Below are 13,852 nucleotides of genomic sequence, written 5' to 3'. Positions count from 1 at the left end.
GCCGTCTGACTTGTGGGCAGGGCGCTCGGCGGAATGATGCACGTAGGCGGCGCCAGCTGTGTATGTGAGACGCACACACATCCTGCCGGCTCGGCGACGGCGGGGCCTCGTGGCTCCTTCCCTGCTCGCCGCTTTAGCGCTCTACATTACAATACGCTTCCTTACCGCTATCTGCCTGCTGCAGTCTCTCCTGTGTCTGGACCAGAGGTCGGGCAAACGCCAGCAGCGGCAGCAGTACGGCCCGGGGGCAGAGTCACTAGCACGTAGACAGGCAGCGCACCTGTCCAGATGCACACGCGGTCTGTAGCTACATAGCGTGCGTGATCTGCAGGAGGGACCACGCACAGCACCCCCGATGGGACCGGCAGCCGATCTTGCAGCAAGCATCAACCAAGCACAAGGACAGCCCCCGGCTCCCCAGGCTGGCGGCAGCCAGCTGCTGCTTCGCCACCATTGCCTCTTGCCACCGCCTCCACTGCTGGCTGCCCGGCCTGTCGACAGCCAGTCGGGATCTCTGCTCCCAGCCAGCCTCAACAAAGGCTGTCAACCGCACCGATTTGCTTGAAAATGCGGAAATGCGAAAAGCCAAAACCCGGCAGGGGCGGAAAACGGAAAAAAGACCGAAAGCAAGTAGTATGCGTGTGCACGTGACCCGGCCCCAACCTCGTTTCGTTCTGTTGATCCTCCGAATCGCCGTGGCCACGACTTGGCCCCCTGTCAGCAGGACGACCACGCAGCAGCGGGGCAGCAGTGCAGCAGCGGGCACTGCGCAAATCCTCTACTGCACTGGCGTGGGCATTGCAAAGGTGTGTGTGGTGTTCCGCTCCCCACATGACCGTGGCCATGCAAGTGCCATGGCTATTCCCAATGCCAGTGCCATCAGCACCAGTTGCCACTGCCCGCACCACCGGCTGTTGGCCGTTTCTGCCGCTCGTCTCCTCACGGCTAAAACTACCGCAATCAGCGTTTTCCGTTTCGCGGTTTTCTCTCCTCCCGGAGGATGCCTCGGACCTTGAGCATTGAGCATCATCTACCTGTCGTAACCCAGAAAACAGTCTCCAGACAAAGCGCTACTCCGCAAGTATACCCACAGGCTCCCAGAGCCCTGTTGCAGTAATGTCCTTGTGCGTTGTACCCGAGCTTCACAAATTATCGTAACTTGTAGCCTGTAAAATAGAGATATTCGGAACTTCTACAGAAGCACGCTACACACTATAGTCTTTCAATACCCATTGCTTTGGAACCAGGCCAGTAAATCGCCACGCGCCCTTTCCCTCCAACGAACATCGTTACGCATGCTGTCTAAACTTTGTCTTAGACCCTTTTCGTAACCGCTGTTATCCTTGTTCTCGAAGAATAACTCGACATCTTGGACAAGATCTTTAGAAACAAGCTTTGGCAAAAACCCCTTCACAACACGGTCCAACGTCCACATCGAAACGTCATTTCTGAATTTGGGGTAATTATCTTTGAAATAGTTCCAAAAAAAGACCTTCGTTTTGAAGTTGGAAGCTAATGGAATGGTCAAGAATTGGTAGTCCATTTCAGGAACACTTCCGTCGAAGAATAGTGACAAAATGCTTGGCAAGTATTCGTCCACTTTATTAATCGAGCCCAATGACCTAAGGGCAACTTCACGTCCATCGATGGTGCTTGGCTCTCTGACTTCTGCCAAAACAGAGTTGAACACATCATCGTTACATGTATCAGCATTTGCTAACAAAATCCTGTAAACAGCTTGCTTGAAATGTGGCTTTATGTCCTTGGACTGATAAATACTCAGTGCCTTAGTAACAGCAACGTTGAACTGAGAAATACCAGCCTGTTCAAATAGTGCAGATGCTAAACGTTGTCCATTGAAATCAAGATTGGCAGATTTGATCAACTCTTCAAATTTGTTCTTGTATAAATCTCTCGAGAATAAAATCAGCTTTTCAGAAATCTCTTCATCAGAGAAAAATGCATTCTTTAAAATGTTGAGTCTTTCAATGATTTCATTCCAAACGGAGACGTGTGTCTCACTCTTCATTTGACTAACAAGCTTGAGAAACTGTGATGTTTTGATTATTCCAGCCCTTGCTCCAGCACTTGTGTCTGCAATCAATCCAATTTTATCATTGTCTGAAAGCTTGCCCAAGTTTTGGACAATGTTTTCAAATAGCTCATCATCATAGAAGACTCTATAAAAACCAGCAGTGTCCTTATTCAATTTCAAGAAGTTTTGAGCATCAATGACCTTTTCCTTCGTCAGCATATTGTCAATATTCGGAATCCACCATGTGATCGAATCGTCCACTTTGGTTGCACCTTCTACCAAGAATCTTTGTTGCGTGATGTTAATAGTTTTACCGTCTTTGTTTTTCACGACTTTCAAAGCCGGATAGCCAATCGCTTTAATCCATGGTTCAACCAATTCAGTAATATTTTTGCCTGACACCTCACTGACGGAGTCCCATAAATCATCAGATTTTGCATTTCCAAAAGAGTATTTTTTCAAGTAATTGGAAACACCCTTCAAAAATAGTTCAACACCGATAGATTCAGCCACCATCCTGACAACGGAGCCACCTTTTAAGTATGAAATGGCGTCGAAAATTTCATCGATTTCGTTAGAGTGGTAGACCTGAACTTCAATAGGATGAGAATTTTTCAAGCTGTCTAAATCGAGTGCTGTTTGCATAGAACCTGAAATGAAATCGGTAAAGACATCCCACTCCGGATGCATGTTATCGACACATAACCATCCAACGTAGGTTGCAAAAGATTCGTTCAACCACAAATCAGACCACCAGTTCATGGTGCAATAGTTACCGAACCATGAATGGGCGATTTCATGAGAGACAACATATGAAACTTTTTGCTTGTATAAAGCACTTGATTTTTCTGGGTGATACAAGAGTGCAGTTGAACGGAACATGACGAGACCCCAATTTTCCATAGCATTGGCACCGAACTGAGGAACAGCAAGTAAATCCAACTTAGGAAGAGGATAGTCGATCTCAAAGATGGAAGAGAGATAATCTACTGCACTCTGTGCAGTCTCAAGGGCATACTTACCCGTATGCGATTGCCCCGGAATAGTGTAAACTCTGATTGGAAGTTTTGACCCGTTGTAGTCACGAGTTGTGGTACATTCAACATACTCAAATTGTCCGATAGCCCAAGCGACCAAATAAGTTGACATCTTTGGGGTTTGACAAAAGGTGAAAAGCTTGTTTTCTTTGTCGCTGTCTGCGACAACCTCTTTGTCCAATGGCATGTTAGATAAAACTTGTAAATCTTTTGGGACTTCAATGGAGATGGTGAAAGAGGCCTTGCAGTTAGGTTCATCAAAACATGGGAAAGCAGAACGAGCATCGGTGGACTCGAACTGGGTTGTCAAGATGTACTTGGTTTCTCCCTTCTCGTTTTTGTAGTTGGAGGTGTAAAATCCTGCCATGTCTGTACGAATGATACCGCTGTAATCGACAACCACTTGTACGGACTTCAATGCAGCATCAATCTCGGAGCTGAGCTTGAATTCGACAGTTTCGTTGGCATCATCTTTGATAACTTCTTCGACTTCTTCTTCTCCCTTGGAGGTCTTCAACACTACCTTGTTGAAAGAGAGAAACTTTTGGTTTAAAATTATGGACTTAGTTTTGCTGAAGACCTCAAAGTCGATTGTTGCAGTTCCATCAAACAGATTTTTTTCATAGTCAATATTGTGGCAGAAGATGTTATAGTGGACAGGCTTAACGTCTCTTGGAAGTTGCTCGTGCAAAGATGTATCCTCAAACCGTCTGTTACTGACTGCGCTACACATTTGTCTTGTGGATCTTGTGTTTCTGGAGAGTCTTGAGGTCAATGATTTGATCTGTGCCAAAAAGGACATAGAGATCAGAAACGGTAGTAGGGAGAGGGAGAACAAAAACAAATTAGAAGAGCTAAATTTTTCTTCCACAATAAATACAAGATGTTAGAATAACGGAAAAGCTTACTTCACTGCATTGAGCTGATTTTAACGCTACAGCGATTTTCCACGTCCAAGCATGAGGCACGGATGATCTGAGAACAATGTCTGTCAAAGAACGGGCGGCATACATAGTGGAGAAACCGATAGTGCTGGGTGAGGCCGGGCACAAAGTCCATCGCGCCGTTCGTGCCACACAGCTGAAGGGCCACGGATAATTATTATAGAGGAGCATTGGAGAAATATTATATTTCACTACAAAGAGCTCTGTTAGGATGCAAACCATTGTTGAGTATTAGGAGAGACCTTTACTCAACAGTAACAGACTTAGCTAAGTTTCTAGGACGGTCTGGGTTGTGACCGGCGGCAATGGATAGGTAGTAACTCATCAACTGTAGTGGTATGATGTTAACCAAACCTTGCAAACAGTCGACGGTTTTTGGAACCTCGATACAGGCAGAAGTCTTGCTTCTATCGATCAAGTTGTCTCCCTCGGTCATGACAACAATTGGACGGCCATCTCTGGCTGTTATCTGCTGAATGGCAGAGTTGACTTTTGGCGAGAATGAATCTTGTGTAGCAAACGCAACAACGGGCATGTTTGAATCAACCAATGCCAAGACACCGTGCTTCAACTCACCCGCCTGGACACCTTCAGCGTGGATGTATGAAATCTCTTTGATCTTCAACGCACCTTCTAGAGAAGAAGCGTACTGATATCCTCTACCAACGACCAACATCGAATCTTTGCCATGCAAATATTTGAGGGAAATCTCCTTGATCTCTTCTTTCTTTTCAAGAACTTGAGAAATGAGCCTTGGAATTTCTTCTAAACCATTTATGATTTCCTCATGGCGCTGTTTGTTATCTATGACATTATTGGAGATCTGTAAGGCCAACATTACAAGTGCAATGAATTGGGAGGAGTATGCCTTAGTTGAGGCCACACTGATTTCAGGTCCAGCATTGATGTGAACACCACAGTCAGTTTCACGTGAGATACTGGAACCGACAGAGTTGACAACACCAACGTTCAAACAACCGGCTGCCCTACAATACTTCAACACTTGCATACTATCAGCCGTTTCTCCAGACTGAGAGACAAAGATACACGTATCGTCTCTGAATATTGGTGGAGATCGATCCAAAAAATCCGAGGCCAAATCCACGGAAACAGGGACTCCAGTCAATTCTTCAAACAACGACCTCACTGCCAAGCAGGAATGATATGACGTACCACAGGCAATCATTTGGAATCTTCTAGACCTTCTGATACTCGTTAAGTACTGTTTTATACCACCAAGGATGATGTTTTTGTTCTTGAAATCCAATCTACCTCTCATGGTATTAAAGGTGGAGTCTGGTTGTTCACTGATTTCCTTCATCATGAAATGGTCGTATCCCCCTCTCATTATTTCAGCCAATTGTAGTTCCAAGGTTTGAACAGGTCTAGTTGTTGACATGCCTTCACTCTGTCTAGCCCTGTGAATGTGCAATTCCCCATGGTTGATGTGTGCAATATCGTCATCTTCCAAAAATAAAACCTTCTTGGTGTGTTCAATAACAGAAGAGGCATCAGAAGAAACAAAGAATTCAATAGGCATATTATGATCAGGTAGAATGGCTCTCGATTCTGACTTCCTCAGGGAGCTGTTAGTGTACTCTTTCGAGGGTAAATAACTACCATTTGCTTCGGTCGATTGCTCGGAGTCGTTGATGAACTCGACGTCGACAAAATCAACCTTCAATTTTTGCTCAGTCTTGACACCAATCAATAATGGAGAACCCTTTCTTGTGGCAATGATCTCATTTGGATAATGGACCGATTTCACCATCAAACCGTAGGAGCCCTGTAGTTGATATAAAACGTCTTTGGTCAATTGGTAAAATTCTAAATCAGGATCCTTCTTGTAGTAGTAGTTGAAGAGCTTAGCGATAATTTCAGTGTCCGTGTCTGACTTGAAGGACTCACCCTCGGCCTTGAGGAACATCTTCAACTCTCTATAGTTGGTGATGATACCATTGTGGACCACGACAAACTGGTTGGTATCGTCAGAAGATTGTGGATGACAGTTGACCTGGGTAACCCCACCGTGGGTGGCCCATCTTGTGTGTGCAATACCGACATGACTGTAAAACGTTTCGGACACGTCCGGGTGGTGGGAAATAATCTCTTCCTTCAAGTTCGAAACCTTGCCCACCTGCTTGTACAATTGAATTGCTCTTACTGGAGAGTCCTCACTCCAGTCGTTCTCACCATCAATACCAATACCAGCGGAATCGTATCCTCTGTACTCCAACTTGGTCAAGCCGTCGACCAGGGTGTTGATGATCTGGCCTCTACTGCGACCAACGTTGTAATTTGCATAACCGAAGATACCACTAGAAGAAGATATAAACTATGTTAGTACATCTGTAATACCAACTGAGAAGATGAAGCCGCCCTCCCACCCCCCGTCCTTCTCGTGCCCCTGGCGGCTCATGTTGCCTTGGACAAAAGAGGATCAGGGATTTTGGATATAAACATCGGGCTTTTTCTTCTCTGGAACCCAATTAGCGCCCCTCTCCATCTCTCACGACTCCAAAATATCTTTTCCATGTTTACATACCACATGTTCTGTTCTTTGTGTCGGCGACCAACACCACAAGCAGCCCGTTTAACCGCTCAGAAACACGAAGAAAGAGACAACAACAGGCACGAAATTAAGGTTCTCCCTTTTGACTCAGCCATCAAACATGTCTCTAGCTCTCATCTTTTCGCAGCGCTCGCACGTTCGTTTTCCTTCCGGCCCGAATAGGAAATAATATGGACTTTTCGTGTTCTATAAATAAATAAAAAGGGAAAAAGCCCGAAACACGACCGGAGAGGCCTTTGGAAAGCCCACAGACTTGTCTTGTCTGTTATTTCCTAAAATGTTTCTTGTTACACAACTCTGTAAACATTTTCGACTACCCGACTAAGTCACTCATTTCTTCTTGTGGCTGCGGATGCCGCCCTCAAAACCAGCCCGCTTGGCGCCGCCCGGCATCTTTTTGTTGGCCCGGCTCCGCTTGTAGCTCGGAAGTTGCTTCACCTGGTCCTTGCGGCCCTTGCCCTTGTTGGCCTTCCGAATACGCAGGTTTTCGTCTCTTCTATCCGCCTTCATCTTCTTCTCGTCGGTGACTGTCTGTATACGGTCCTTCCATTCCCGCTCGCTCTTCCGCTTCTTGGACTCCTTCCGCCTCAAGGCCTTTTTCAAAAGCTTCTCGTCGTCCTTCACCTTGAGACCCTGTACGCTGGCAAGGGCTTTCTGCCACTTGTTTTTGTCCTCGAGCTTCTTCTTGGCGTCGCTGTCCAACTCCCCGAGCCTGCTTTTCTCTCTCTCTATCTTCTTCAAATGGCCCTTAATGTCTTTGTTTGAAGGACCCTTCTTCTTGCCGACTCTTCTGCTCGAGGTCAAGTCACTCGACACTCTCTCGCCGTCCAAGAATTCGATGTTTCCAAACATCACGCTGGAATTGTCTTGTGTTTCTTCTCCTTCAACGTTTTCAGCATCGTCGTCGTCGTCATCGTCGTCATCGCTACTTTCGGCCTCTTTACGCTTCATCTCCTTCTTCAACTCCGCCTTTTTACGTCTCTCCTCTAGGATCTGTTGCCTTGAGGTGGCAGCACCCGGAGCCTTCGTTCCCGGAGCTTTTCTCTTTTCTCTCATGCTTTGAATCTTCGCCTGGAGTTTGGCCTTAAGCTCTTTGTGTTTTCTTTCTCTTTGTTCCTGTTCTTCCTTACTCAAGGTTTTCTTTCCAGCCTTGACATTCTGTTGCTGCTGCTTTTGTTGCTGCTGTAGTTCTTCCTTTTTGTAGCTCCCCACAAGCTCTTCACCGTTGTCGTCGAAAACTATTGTCACGTTTTCTTGCAAGAGCTCTTCATCTTTGTCTTCCTCTTGCTTTGGTGAATTATTTTGACTATGTGCTTGCTTTTTGGTCTCTTCGTCGCTTTCCATTTCTTCGTCAACGTCTTCGTCATCATCTTCGTCATCATCTACTTCATCATCTTCTTCTTCCTCATCGACATTGCCATTTTCCTGCACTTTCTTAGCAAGGGCTTGCTGATGCATCTTGAATTTTTCACCAGGCAGTATCACCGGTGTGGCTGTCTTTTCTGCCTCTTTCAAGACATCCTTGGCACTCAAATTTTTACTGCTTTCGGGATCAAGCTTTCTTCTCTTAAGTGCCTGATGCTCTTGCTTTGATTTCCGCTTCTGTTGCCACTGATTGGAAGTTTCTGCATCGTAGTAGTATTTGGCAGGTATTAGGGACATTAATCCATCGAATGAATTCGAATGTTGCTGCAGACGTTCCTCTAGCGAGTTACCCATCTTTGCTCTTTACTTTTTGCTTCTCTTTAAATTACGCTTATTGCCAGCCTGATAACAACTGGGGCCTGTGACTCCCCTAACTCTATCATATTGAGGTCCAATTTTTTAATGTGAAAATTTATTACCTCTCATGAAAAGAAAAAAAAAATTGATTTTTTGGAAAAAAAATAATATTTAATGAAAAAAGACGTTTCTTACAGCTAGCGAGGACTGGATGGAGATTGAAGAGGACTCCGATACTTGCATTGACTAAGTTGAAAACAATCTTCTTCCTTCGTAGATTACACAATCGGCGTTTACTAGAATGAGCTATATAACCCGACACACTATTTATGCCACAAACAATTACCCTTTCTTTCTCCCAGGTTGCTAACCAGCTTACAACTCATTTCAATAATTTTCAGGAAGATCGGTTTTATAAAGACGCAGCAAACTATGACAACTACACTCATATTGTACCGAAATCTATAGCAAATTCAAAGACGATATCAAATTTGTATCCTAGATCGGTTTTGTTTGATTATGCTAATGGATCTGGGGCACTAGATCCTAAAGCAGGCTTTCAGCCAGACCCAGCGCCAAGTTTGGCCCTCTATGAGTATGAGAAAATTCAAACTGCCCCTCAAATAACACCCAATGCGTACCAGAAAGCTTTGACCATGGGCGAGACGCCAGATGTTGATGAGAAGGTTCAAGTTGATGAAGAAAGGACAGATTATTGGTCTGACTTTTCACGTTTGACTTACAATCCATCACTTTTATTGACGCATCCAGACTTCAATTATGACGTGGAGACTGGAGAAGGTATTGGTAAGAATATATTGACAAACAAGTTTCAGAGCCACCAATTGGGCATAGACTCATTCCACAGTGTTGAGAAGTTCAAAGACTGTGTAGATGACAGCATAAGAAAGCTGTTTGAGGAGGCTAACAACGTGAGTCAGGTAAACGCCGTTGTCGAATTAGACTCTGCTTGGTCTGGTGTGTGTTCTGAAACGTTACGCTACGTGATAGAGGACCAGCTGGATGGGAAGGGGTCTAAAGTGATGATCTGGTCTTTACAAAGGGATGGACAATACGTTTCTTCATGCAACAATAGCAATAAACTAGATAGAATAAGGAAATTGTTGAGTCTTGTAATGAGTGAAGCTGGAGGAATAGTTTCATTGAATTTGGATTCCGATATTCCACTACTACAAAATAAAAATAGCGTATGGGAGAAAACAGCTTTCCTTTCCTTACCTTTTGATTTTTTCAATTCGATAAAGGATAATGACATTGGTGGGATTCTGCACCAATTGACAGATGGTGGTCTACGGAGATTCATCAATGAAGTCAAACTAGATTGGAGTCCTGAGACTGTGCTAGACTTGGGCTGTAAGGATATATTTAGCCCATCAAAGGCTGACAAAAGAGATCCTCATGTGTTTTCTCGCAGTGTTGTAGCAAGTATGGATAGTGATGGATGTCGAGTGGGAAAATTTTCCAATTTTGAGCAACTTGTCGAAACGGGTACACCAAGAATATACTTGCAAACTTCTAAGAGCAGGTACTCATATGAGTTTGTTGACACTCTACCGGCTGCAATGAAAGAGGCGAAAATCGATGCCGTTTCTCTAGGAGTAACAAGTTCGCTGAAAAACAACTTCACTGATATGCATGACTTTGTCTCAAGATTTTGTCGTACCGATGAGAGGGAAGAGCTAAAAGACAACTTGGATAACTTAAGGGAGGCGTACACCTTTGGATACGAGTTAAGTGATGAGGAGGAAGATGATAATTATTAACGATAGTGATAGTTTTTATAGATACTTGTACATTATTAATTACTTACTCAAACGTTCAAATTCATCGGAGGCTACCGAAGCTTCCCATCCGGTTCGGCTCTCTGCCATCGACTTAAGAAGCCCCACCTCATTTTTACTCCCGGCTTCAGCAACCGCCTCTTTCCACATACCACAAAAAATGTAGGATCGTATTTTTTGTTTGATAGTCATCTTTTTGCAAAAGGGCAGATAGAGACCAGCTTGTCTTCGTTCTCCGAGCTTTGCCAATTCGTAAAAGAATGTTTCAAATCCGATAATTTTCCCACCTCCATTGATTGTTGCATAATCGTAAAGTTCAGTGTGCTTATCGCTTTTTGCAGCTAAAACTTTCAACACTAGTCCAGTAAGCTGCTTTGGTGGAATATTGAATTTCCGTGCCACTGTAATTGCCTGCTTCAAATCAACAATGATGATTTTCTGCAAGGTGTCGAGCAAAGGTTCGCCGGGTAAAATGCTGTGTAAATTAGCTTGCAGTTCAACCTGTAATTTCAATAGCTTTATGTCTGACTTAATGTAGGGGACAGCGGATTGTGTTTGTTTCGACCTGCCTGCAAGCGATTGAAGCTTAGTCAAATCTGTAGACTCAATAGGCTTATTGGATTTCACTGCTGACACAATATCAATTATCAATCTACCTATGATGTCGTCATCTTGGAACATGAAATTCTTCAACATCCCACCCTTTTCATCAATTTGACAAAAAACGCTTTTCAAGACTCCGATTGCGCTTGGCTTCTGGTCAATAGCCCTGAAAAATTCGGCACTTGATAAGGACCCGTACAATTCAAGTAAAATTAAAACTAGCGAGTCGACATCACCATCTTCGTCGGCCTTTGTCAATGCATATTCAATTTCGTCTCCGGTAGCACTTGAGTTGATGTCGAGTAAAAATTGGACCTTTTTACTTGTGTTTGGTTCATAACTGAGCAGGTTTCTCGCCAATTTTTGTTGACCTTCTGTATATGCGACATAGGCTATGTGAGTCCAATCAATTTTGGAAGACTTGAGTTTTTCATAGATTGAAGCTAGAAGCTTATCATTGTCAACGTCTAAACCGGAAGAATGCTTAAGTTTACAACAAGCCCAGTCTGTTAGAATTTTATAATTAGGCAAGTTCAAAAACGCTGATATTTTAAGGCATAGAAAATGCATTTTCCGTAGTAGTAACAAGTCAATGATTTTTTCAATACCGATACTATGGAGTTGGGCATGGGTCATAAACATGCCAATCTCCTGGCTCCTCACGATGTTGAGCACACGGAGATAATCACAGGTCTGGACGAACTCGGTGGGGTCGTATAAATCCAGGTTAACTTTACCAAAGGCGGCTGCCCTAAGCAAATTCTTTTGCCAATAAAGGTCGAACTCTTCACTTGCCGCTCTGATGCAGCCATCGACAGCCATAACCATGTGGTCGTCTATGATTTCTAAATGGTCGTTGGCCTTGGGAGAGTGCCGGTCGAGGTAGTCGATGGCATCTAGAAGGATTGCCGACGGGGAGGTAGAGCCTATCCGGAACGTATCCTCGGTGACCTGCAAGACACGCGAGAGAAAGCAAAGTTCTGTGTTTGTGAGGTAGTACAAGCCGTCCAGCTCTCCTTTGAGAAGCGGAGTGCCATTGGTGTAGAATTCCAAGGTGTCGGAAGAGGGTCCGACGACGGAAATGGAGTCCAGGTATGCCATGACGACGACGTCATTTGAGCACCAAGATATCTGCAGGGGAGGCTTTTCCAATTTGTGCTCGGCAAGCAGATCGTTGAAATCTCCGTCGAGGATGTACAGTGTCGAGGAGGAGGAAGAGTATAGTGCTGCGAAGGAGTTGTTTGGGGCTATATCGACGTGAGCGACGGATGTTAGGAGCGGTTTGTTGGTGAAAGAGGGCACAGGTGTGGACGGGGTGAGCACACATAGTCCTGCGGAGGTGAACACATAAAACTTGGCCTTGGCGAGGGAGTTCCGGGAGTCTTCAGGTGGCGAGGTGAGTGTCCAGGTGGTGACATGGTATGGTTCTATGGGTTCGGTGGTGGCCAATTGGGAGCACAGGACTGCTGTACGCGCGGAGGGTTTCCTGTGGTTCTGGATGTATGCGAAGTGGTTGTTGGAGGACTGGACGGCGAAGCCTGTGTTGGTGAAGAGGGCGTTGAGGACCGTGACGGAGTCTGTGTCGTCGAGCTGCAGTAGGTCTGTGAGAATGTCGAACTCGTCGAAGTCGCCCTGGTAGTTGTAGTAGACCCTGTACTTGCCTGCGGCGGTGACAACGAGGAGCTCTCCCGAGGGGGCCCAGCCGAGCCTTGCGATGGGGTTGAGAACGAAGTTCCACGGGACGGAGAAGAGGAGCTGGCCTGCGCCGGAGCAAACGAGGATTTCCGAGGCGGCCTGGGGGCGGGAGAGGGACTTCGGGTAGAGGGCGACGAGGGAGGCGAAGGGTCCGACAGCGACGTTGAAGGCTGCGAGGTCGACGTTGTGGAGGGCGGGGCCCGAGGAGGACGCCGAGGCGGGCCAGTCGAGGGAGTCGTAGCACGTTCTGGAGCGGTAGTAGACGGTGTCGAGCAGCTCCCAGTTGAGGGAGGGGTTTGAGACCGGCATGTGCGGGTGGGGGTGGGGGCGTAAGGGAGCCGGAGGGGGGTTGCTGGGGTGGCGAGAACGGGGTAGGGCGGGGGGCCGTGTTAAGCGTGCAGAAGGCTCCGCAGGAGGCTTTGGAGAAGGCCCAACGGGTTGGGGGCAAGCTCAACAGGTGGGATTCATGCTGGCGCGTGTTGCTGGAAGCGGAAGCGAGGGGGGCGGGAGGCAGCGGGGACAAGAAAAGTGCGCTGGAGGCGGCGTGGTGGCCCGTTTGCCGGGGGGCAAAAGCTCTGCGGGGCCTGCTGCGGCTGCACACGCCATGACGGACGACAGCAGCCACGACCACGACCACGGCACGGCCACGACGGACGCAAGTCCCTACGTCACGCTTGTTTCGAGCGACGGGTTCACCTACACGGTGAGCAAGGACGCGGCGAGCATCAGCGGCACGCTGCGCAACATGATCTCCGACACCTTTGAGGAGGGCACCACCAACACGATCCGGCTGCACGACATCGACGCGCCTGTTCTCGACAAGGTGGTGGAGTACCTCTACTACAACGAGAAGTACAAGGACTGCGTGGACGTGCCCGACTTCCACGTGCCGACCGAGATGGCCCTCGAGCTGCTAGTGGCTGCCGACTTTCTCCACGTCTGAGCCCGGCGAGCGCTCTATAAGCTATGTAGCCACTGTGTGTAGAGCCATGTGTAAGAAGCCATGTGTAAGAAGCCATGTGCCAATGCGGACTTCCCCAGGACGGCCCGCGCAACAACACCACGAGAGACGATGAGCCGCAACCGCAGCAGTAGACCGTCCCGTCGCCGCTGCCGGAGAACCCCGGCCCCCCGGCCGGGCTGCTGCTGGCACGTCCATCCGGCGCGACGGTCCCCACCCCCGGCGGACGCCTCGGCGGCGCCCTGTCACGCGAGCAGCCTGCTCGGCCAGCTGCGCGGGGCCCGGGGCGCGAGCCGGGCACTTATCGCCGCTGGGGCCCGCTGCGGCGCGGGGCAATTTCCGGCCTGCAGACGCGGGACAGCGTTTCCGCCGTCTTTCTCGGGGGATTCCTTGCTGCTGCAGCAGCACCAGGCCGTTTGGAACGGGTCCGGGGCAGCAGACGGTGGCGGCCGTGACGGGGGTCACAATGCTGACCACAGAT

At 47.3% G+C, this 13,852-nt stretch overlaps 7 protein-coding genes across 7 annotated transcripts; 3 read left to right on the top strand and 4 right to left on the bottom strand.

Annotated features, from left to right (window-relative positions):
- The first annotated feature begins 481 nt into the window (after positions 1–481).
- PICMEDRAFT_147178 (hypothetical protein) lies at positions 482–1,297 on the top strand. Its single transcript, XM_019160496.1, has one exon. It carries the CDS (start codon positions 576–578, stop codon positions 1,014–1,016), a length of 441 nt encoding a protein of 146 aa, XP_019017021.1. The 5' UTR covers positions 482–575; the 3' UTR covers positions 1,017–1,297.
- Positions 1,223–3,805, bottom strand: PICMEDRAFT_34735 (hypothetical protein; the record flags this gene model as incomplete). Its single annotated transcript, XM_019162903.1, has 1 exon — positions 1,223–3,805. The coding sequence occupies one exon, from the start codon at positions 3,803–3,805 to the stop codon at positions 1,223–1,225; it is 2,583 nt and encodes an 860-aa protein (XP_019017020.1).
- Positions 3,806–4,067: 262 nt separating this feature from the next.
- Positions 4,068–6,742, bottom strand: PICMEDRAFT_147148 (hypothetical protein). The gene is made up of 2 exons (XM_019160495.1): positions 6,562–6,742; positions 4,068–6,334 (listed from the first exon to the last, which is right to left on the bottom strand). Exons 1-2 carry the CDS (start codon positions 6,564–6,566, stop codon positions 4,261–4,263), a joined length of 2,079 nt encoding a protein of 692 aa, XP_019017019.1. The 5' UTR covers positions 6,567–6,742; the 3' UTR covers positions 4,068–4,260.
- Positions 6,719–8,388, bottom strand: PICMEDRAFT_17163 (hypothetical protein). The gene has a single exon (XM_019161492.1). The coding sequence runs from the start codon at positions 8,305–8,307 to the stop codon at positions 6,919–6,921; it is 1,389 nt and encodes a 462-aa protein (XP_019017018.1). The 5' UTR covers positions 8,308–8,388; the 3' UTR covers positions 6,719–6,918.
- A 144-nt stretch (positions 8,389–8,532) lies between these two features.
- PICMEDRAFT_17162 (hypothetical protein) lies at positions 8,533–10,112 on the top strand. The gene has a single exon (XM_019161491.1). The coding sequence runs from the start codon at positions 8,640–8,642 to the stop codon at positions 10,092–10,094; it is 1,455 nt and encodes a 484-aa protein (XP_019017017.1). The 5' UTR covers positions 8,533–8,639; the 3' UTR covers positions 10,095–10,112.
- PICMEDRAFT_17158 (hypothetical protein) lies at positions 10,069–12,756 on the bottom strand. The gene has a single exon (XM_019161490.1). The coding sequence runs from the start codon at positions 12,717–12,719 to the stop codon at positions 10,134–10,136; it is 2,586 nt and encodes an 861-aa protein (XP_019017016.1). The 5' UTR covers positions 12,720–12,756; the 3' UTR covers positions 10,069–10,133.
- A 43-nt stretch (positions 12,757–12,799) lies between these two features.
- PICMEDRAFT_17156 (hypothetical protein) lies at positions 12,800–13,539 on the top strand. Its single transcript, XM_019161489.1, has one exon. It carries the CDS (start codon positions 13,015–13,017, stop codon positions 13,351–13,353), a length of 339 nt encoding a protein of 112 aa, XP_019017015.1. The 5' UTR covers positions 12,800–13,014; the 3' UTR covers positions 13,354–13,539.
- The last annotated feature ends 313 nt before the right edge of the window (positions 13,540–13,852 follow it).

This window comes from Pichia membranifaciens (assembly GCF_001661235.1).
Source record: "Pichia membranifaciens NRRL Y-2026 unplaced genomic scaffold PICMEscaffold_4, whole genome shotgun sequence".
Taxonomy (NCBI): domain Eukaryota; kingdom Fungi; phylum Ascomycota; class Pichiomycetes; order Pichiales; family Pichiaceae; genus Pichia; species Pichia membranifaciens.
Note: the sequence above shows the minus strand (reverse complement) of the source record. Positions and strands in the feature narration are given on the sequence as shown.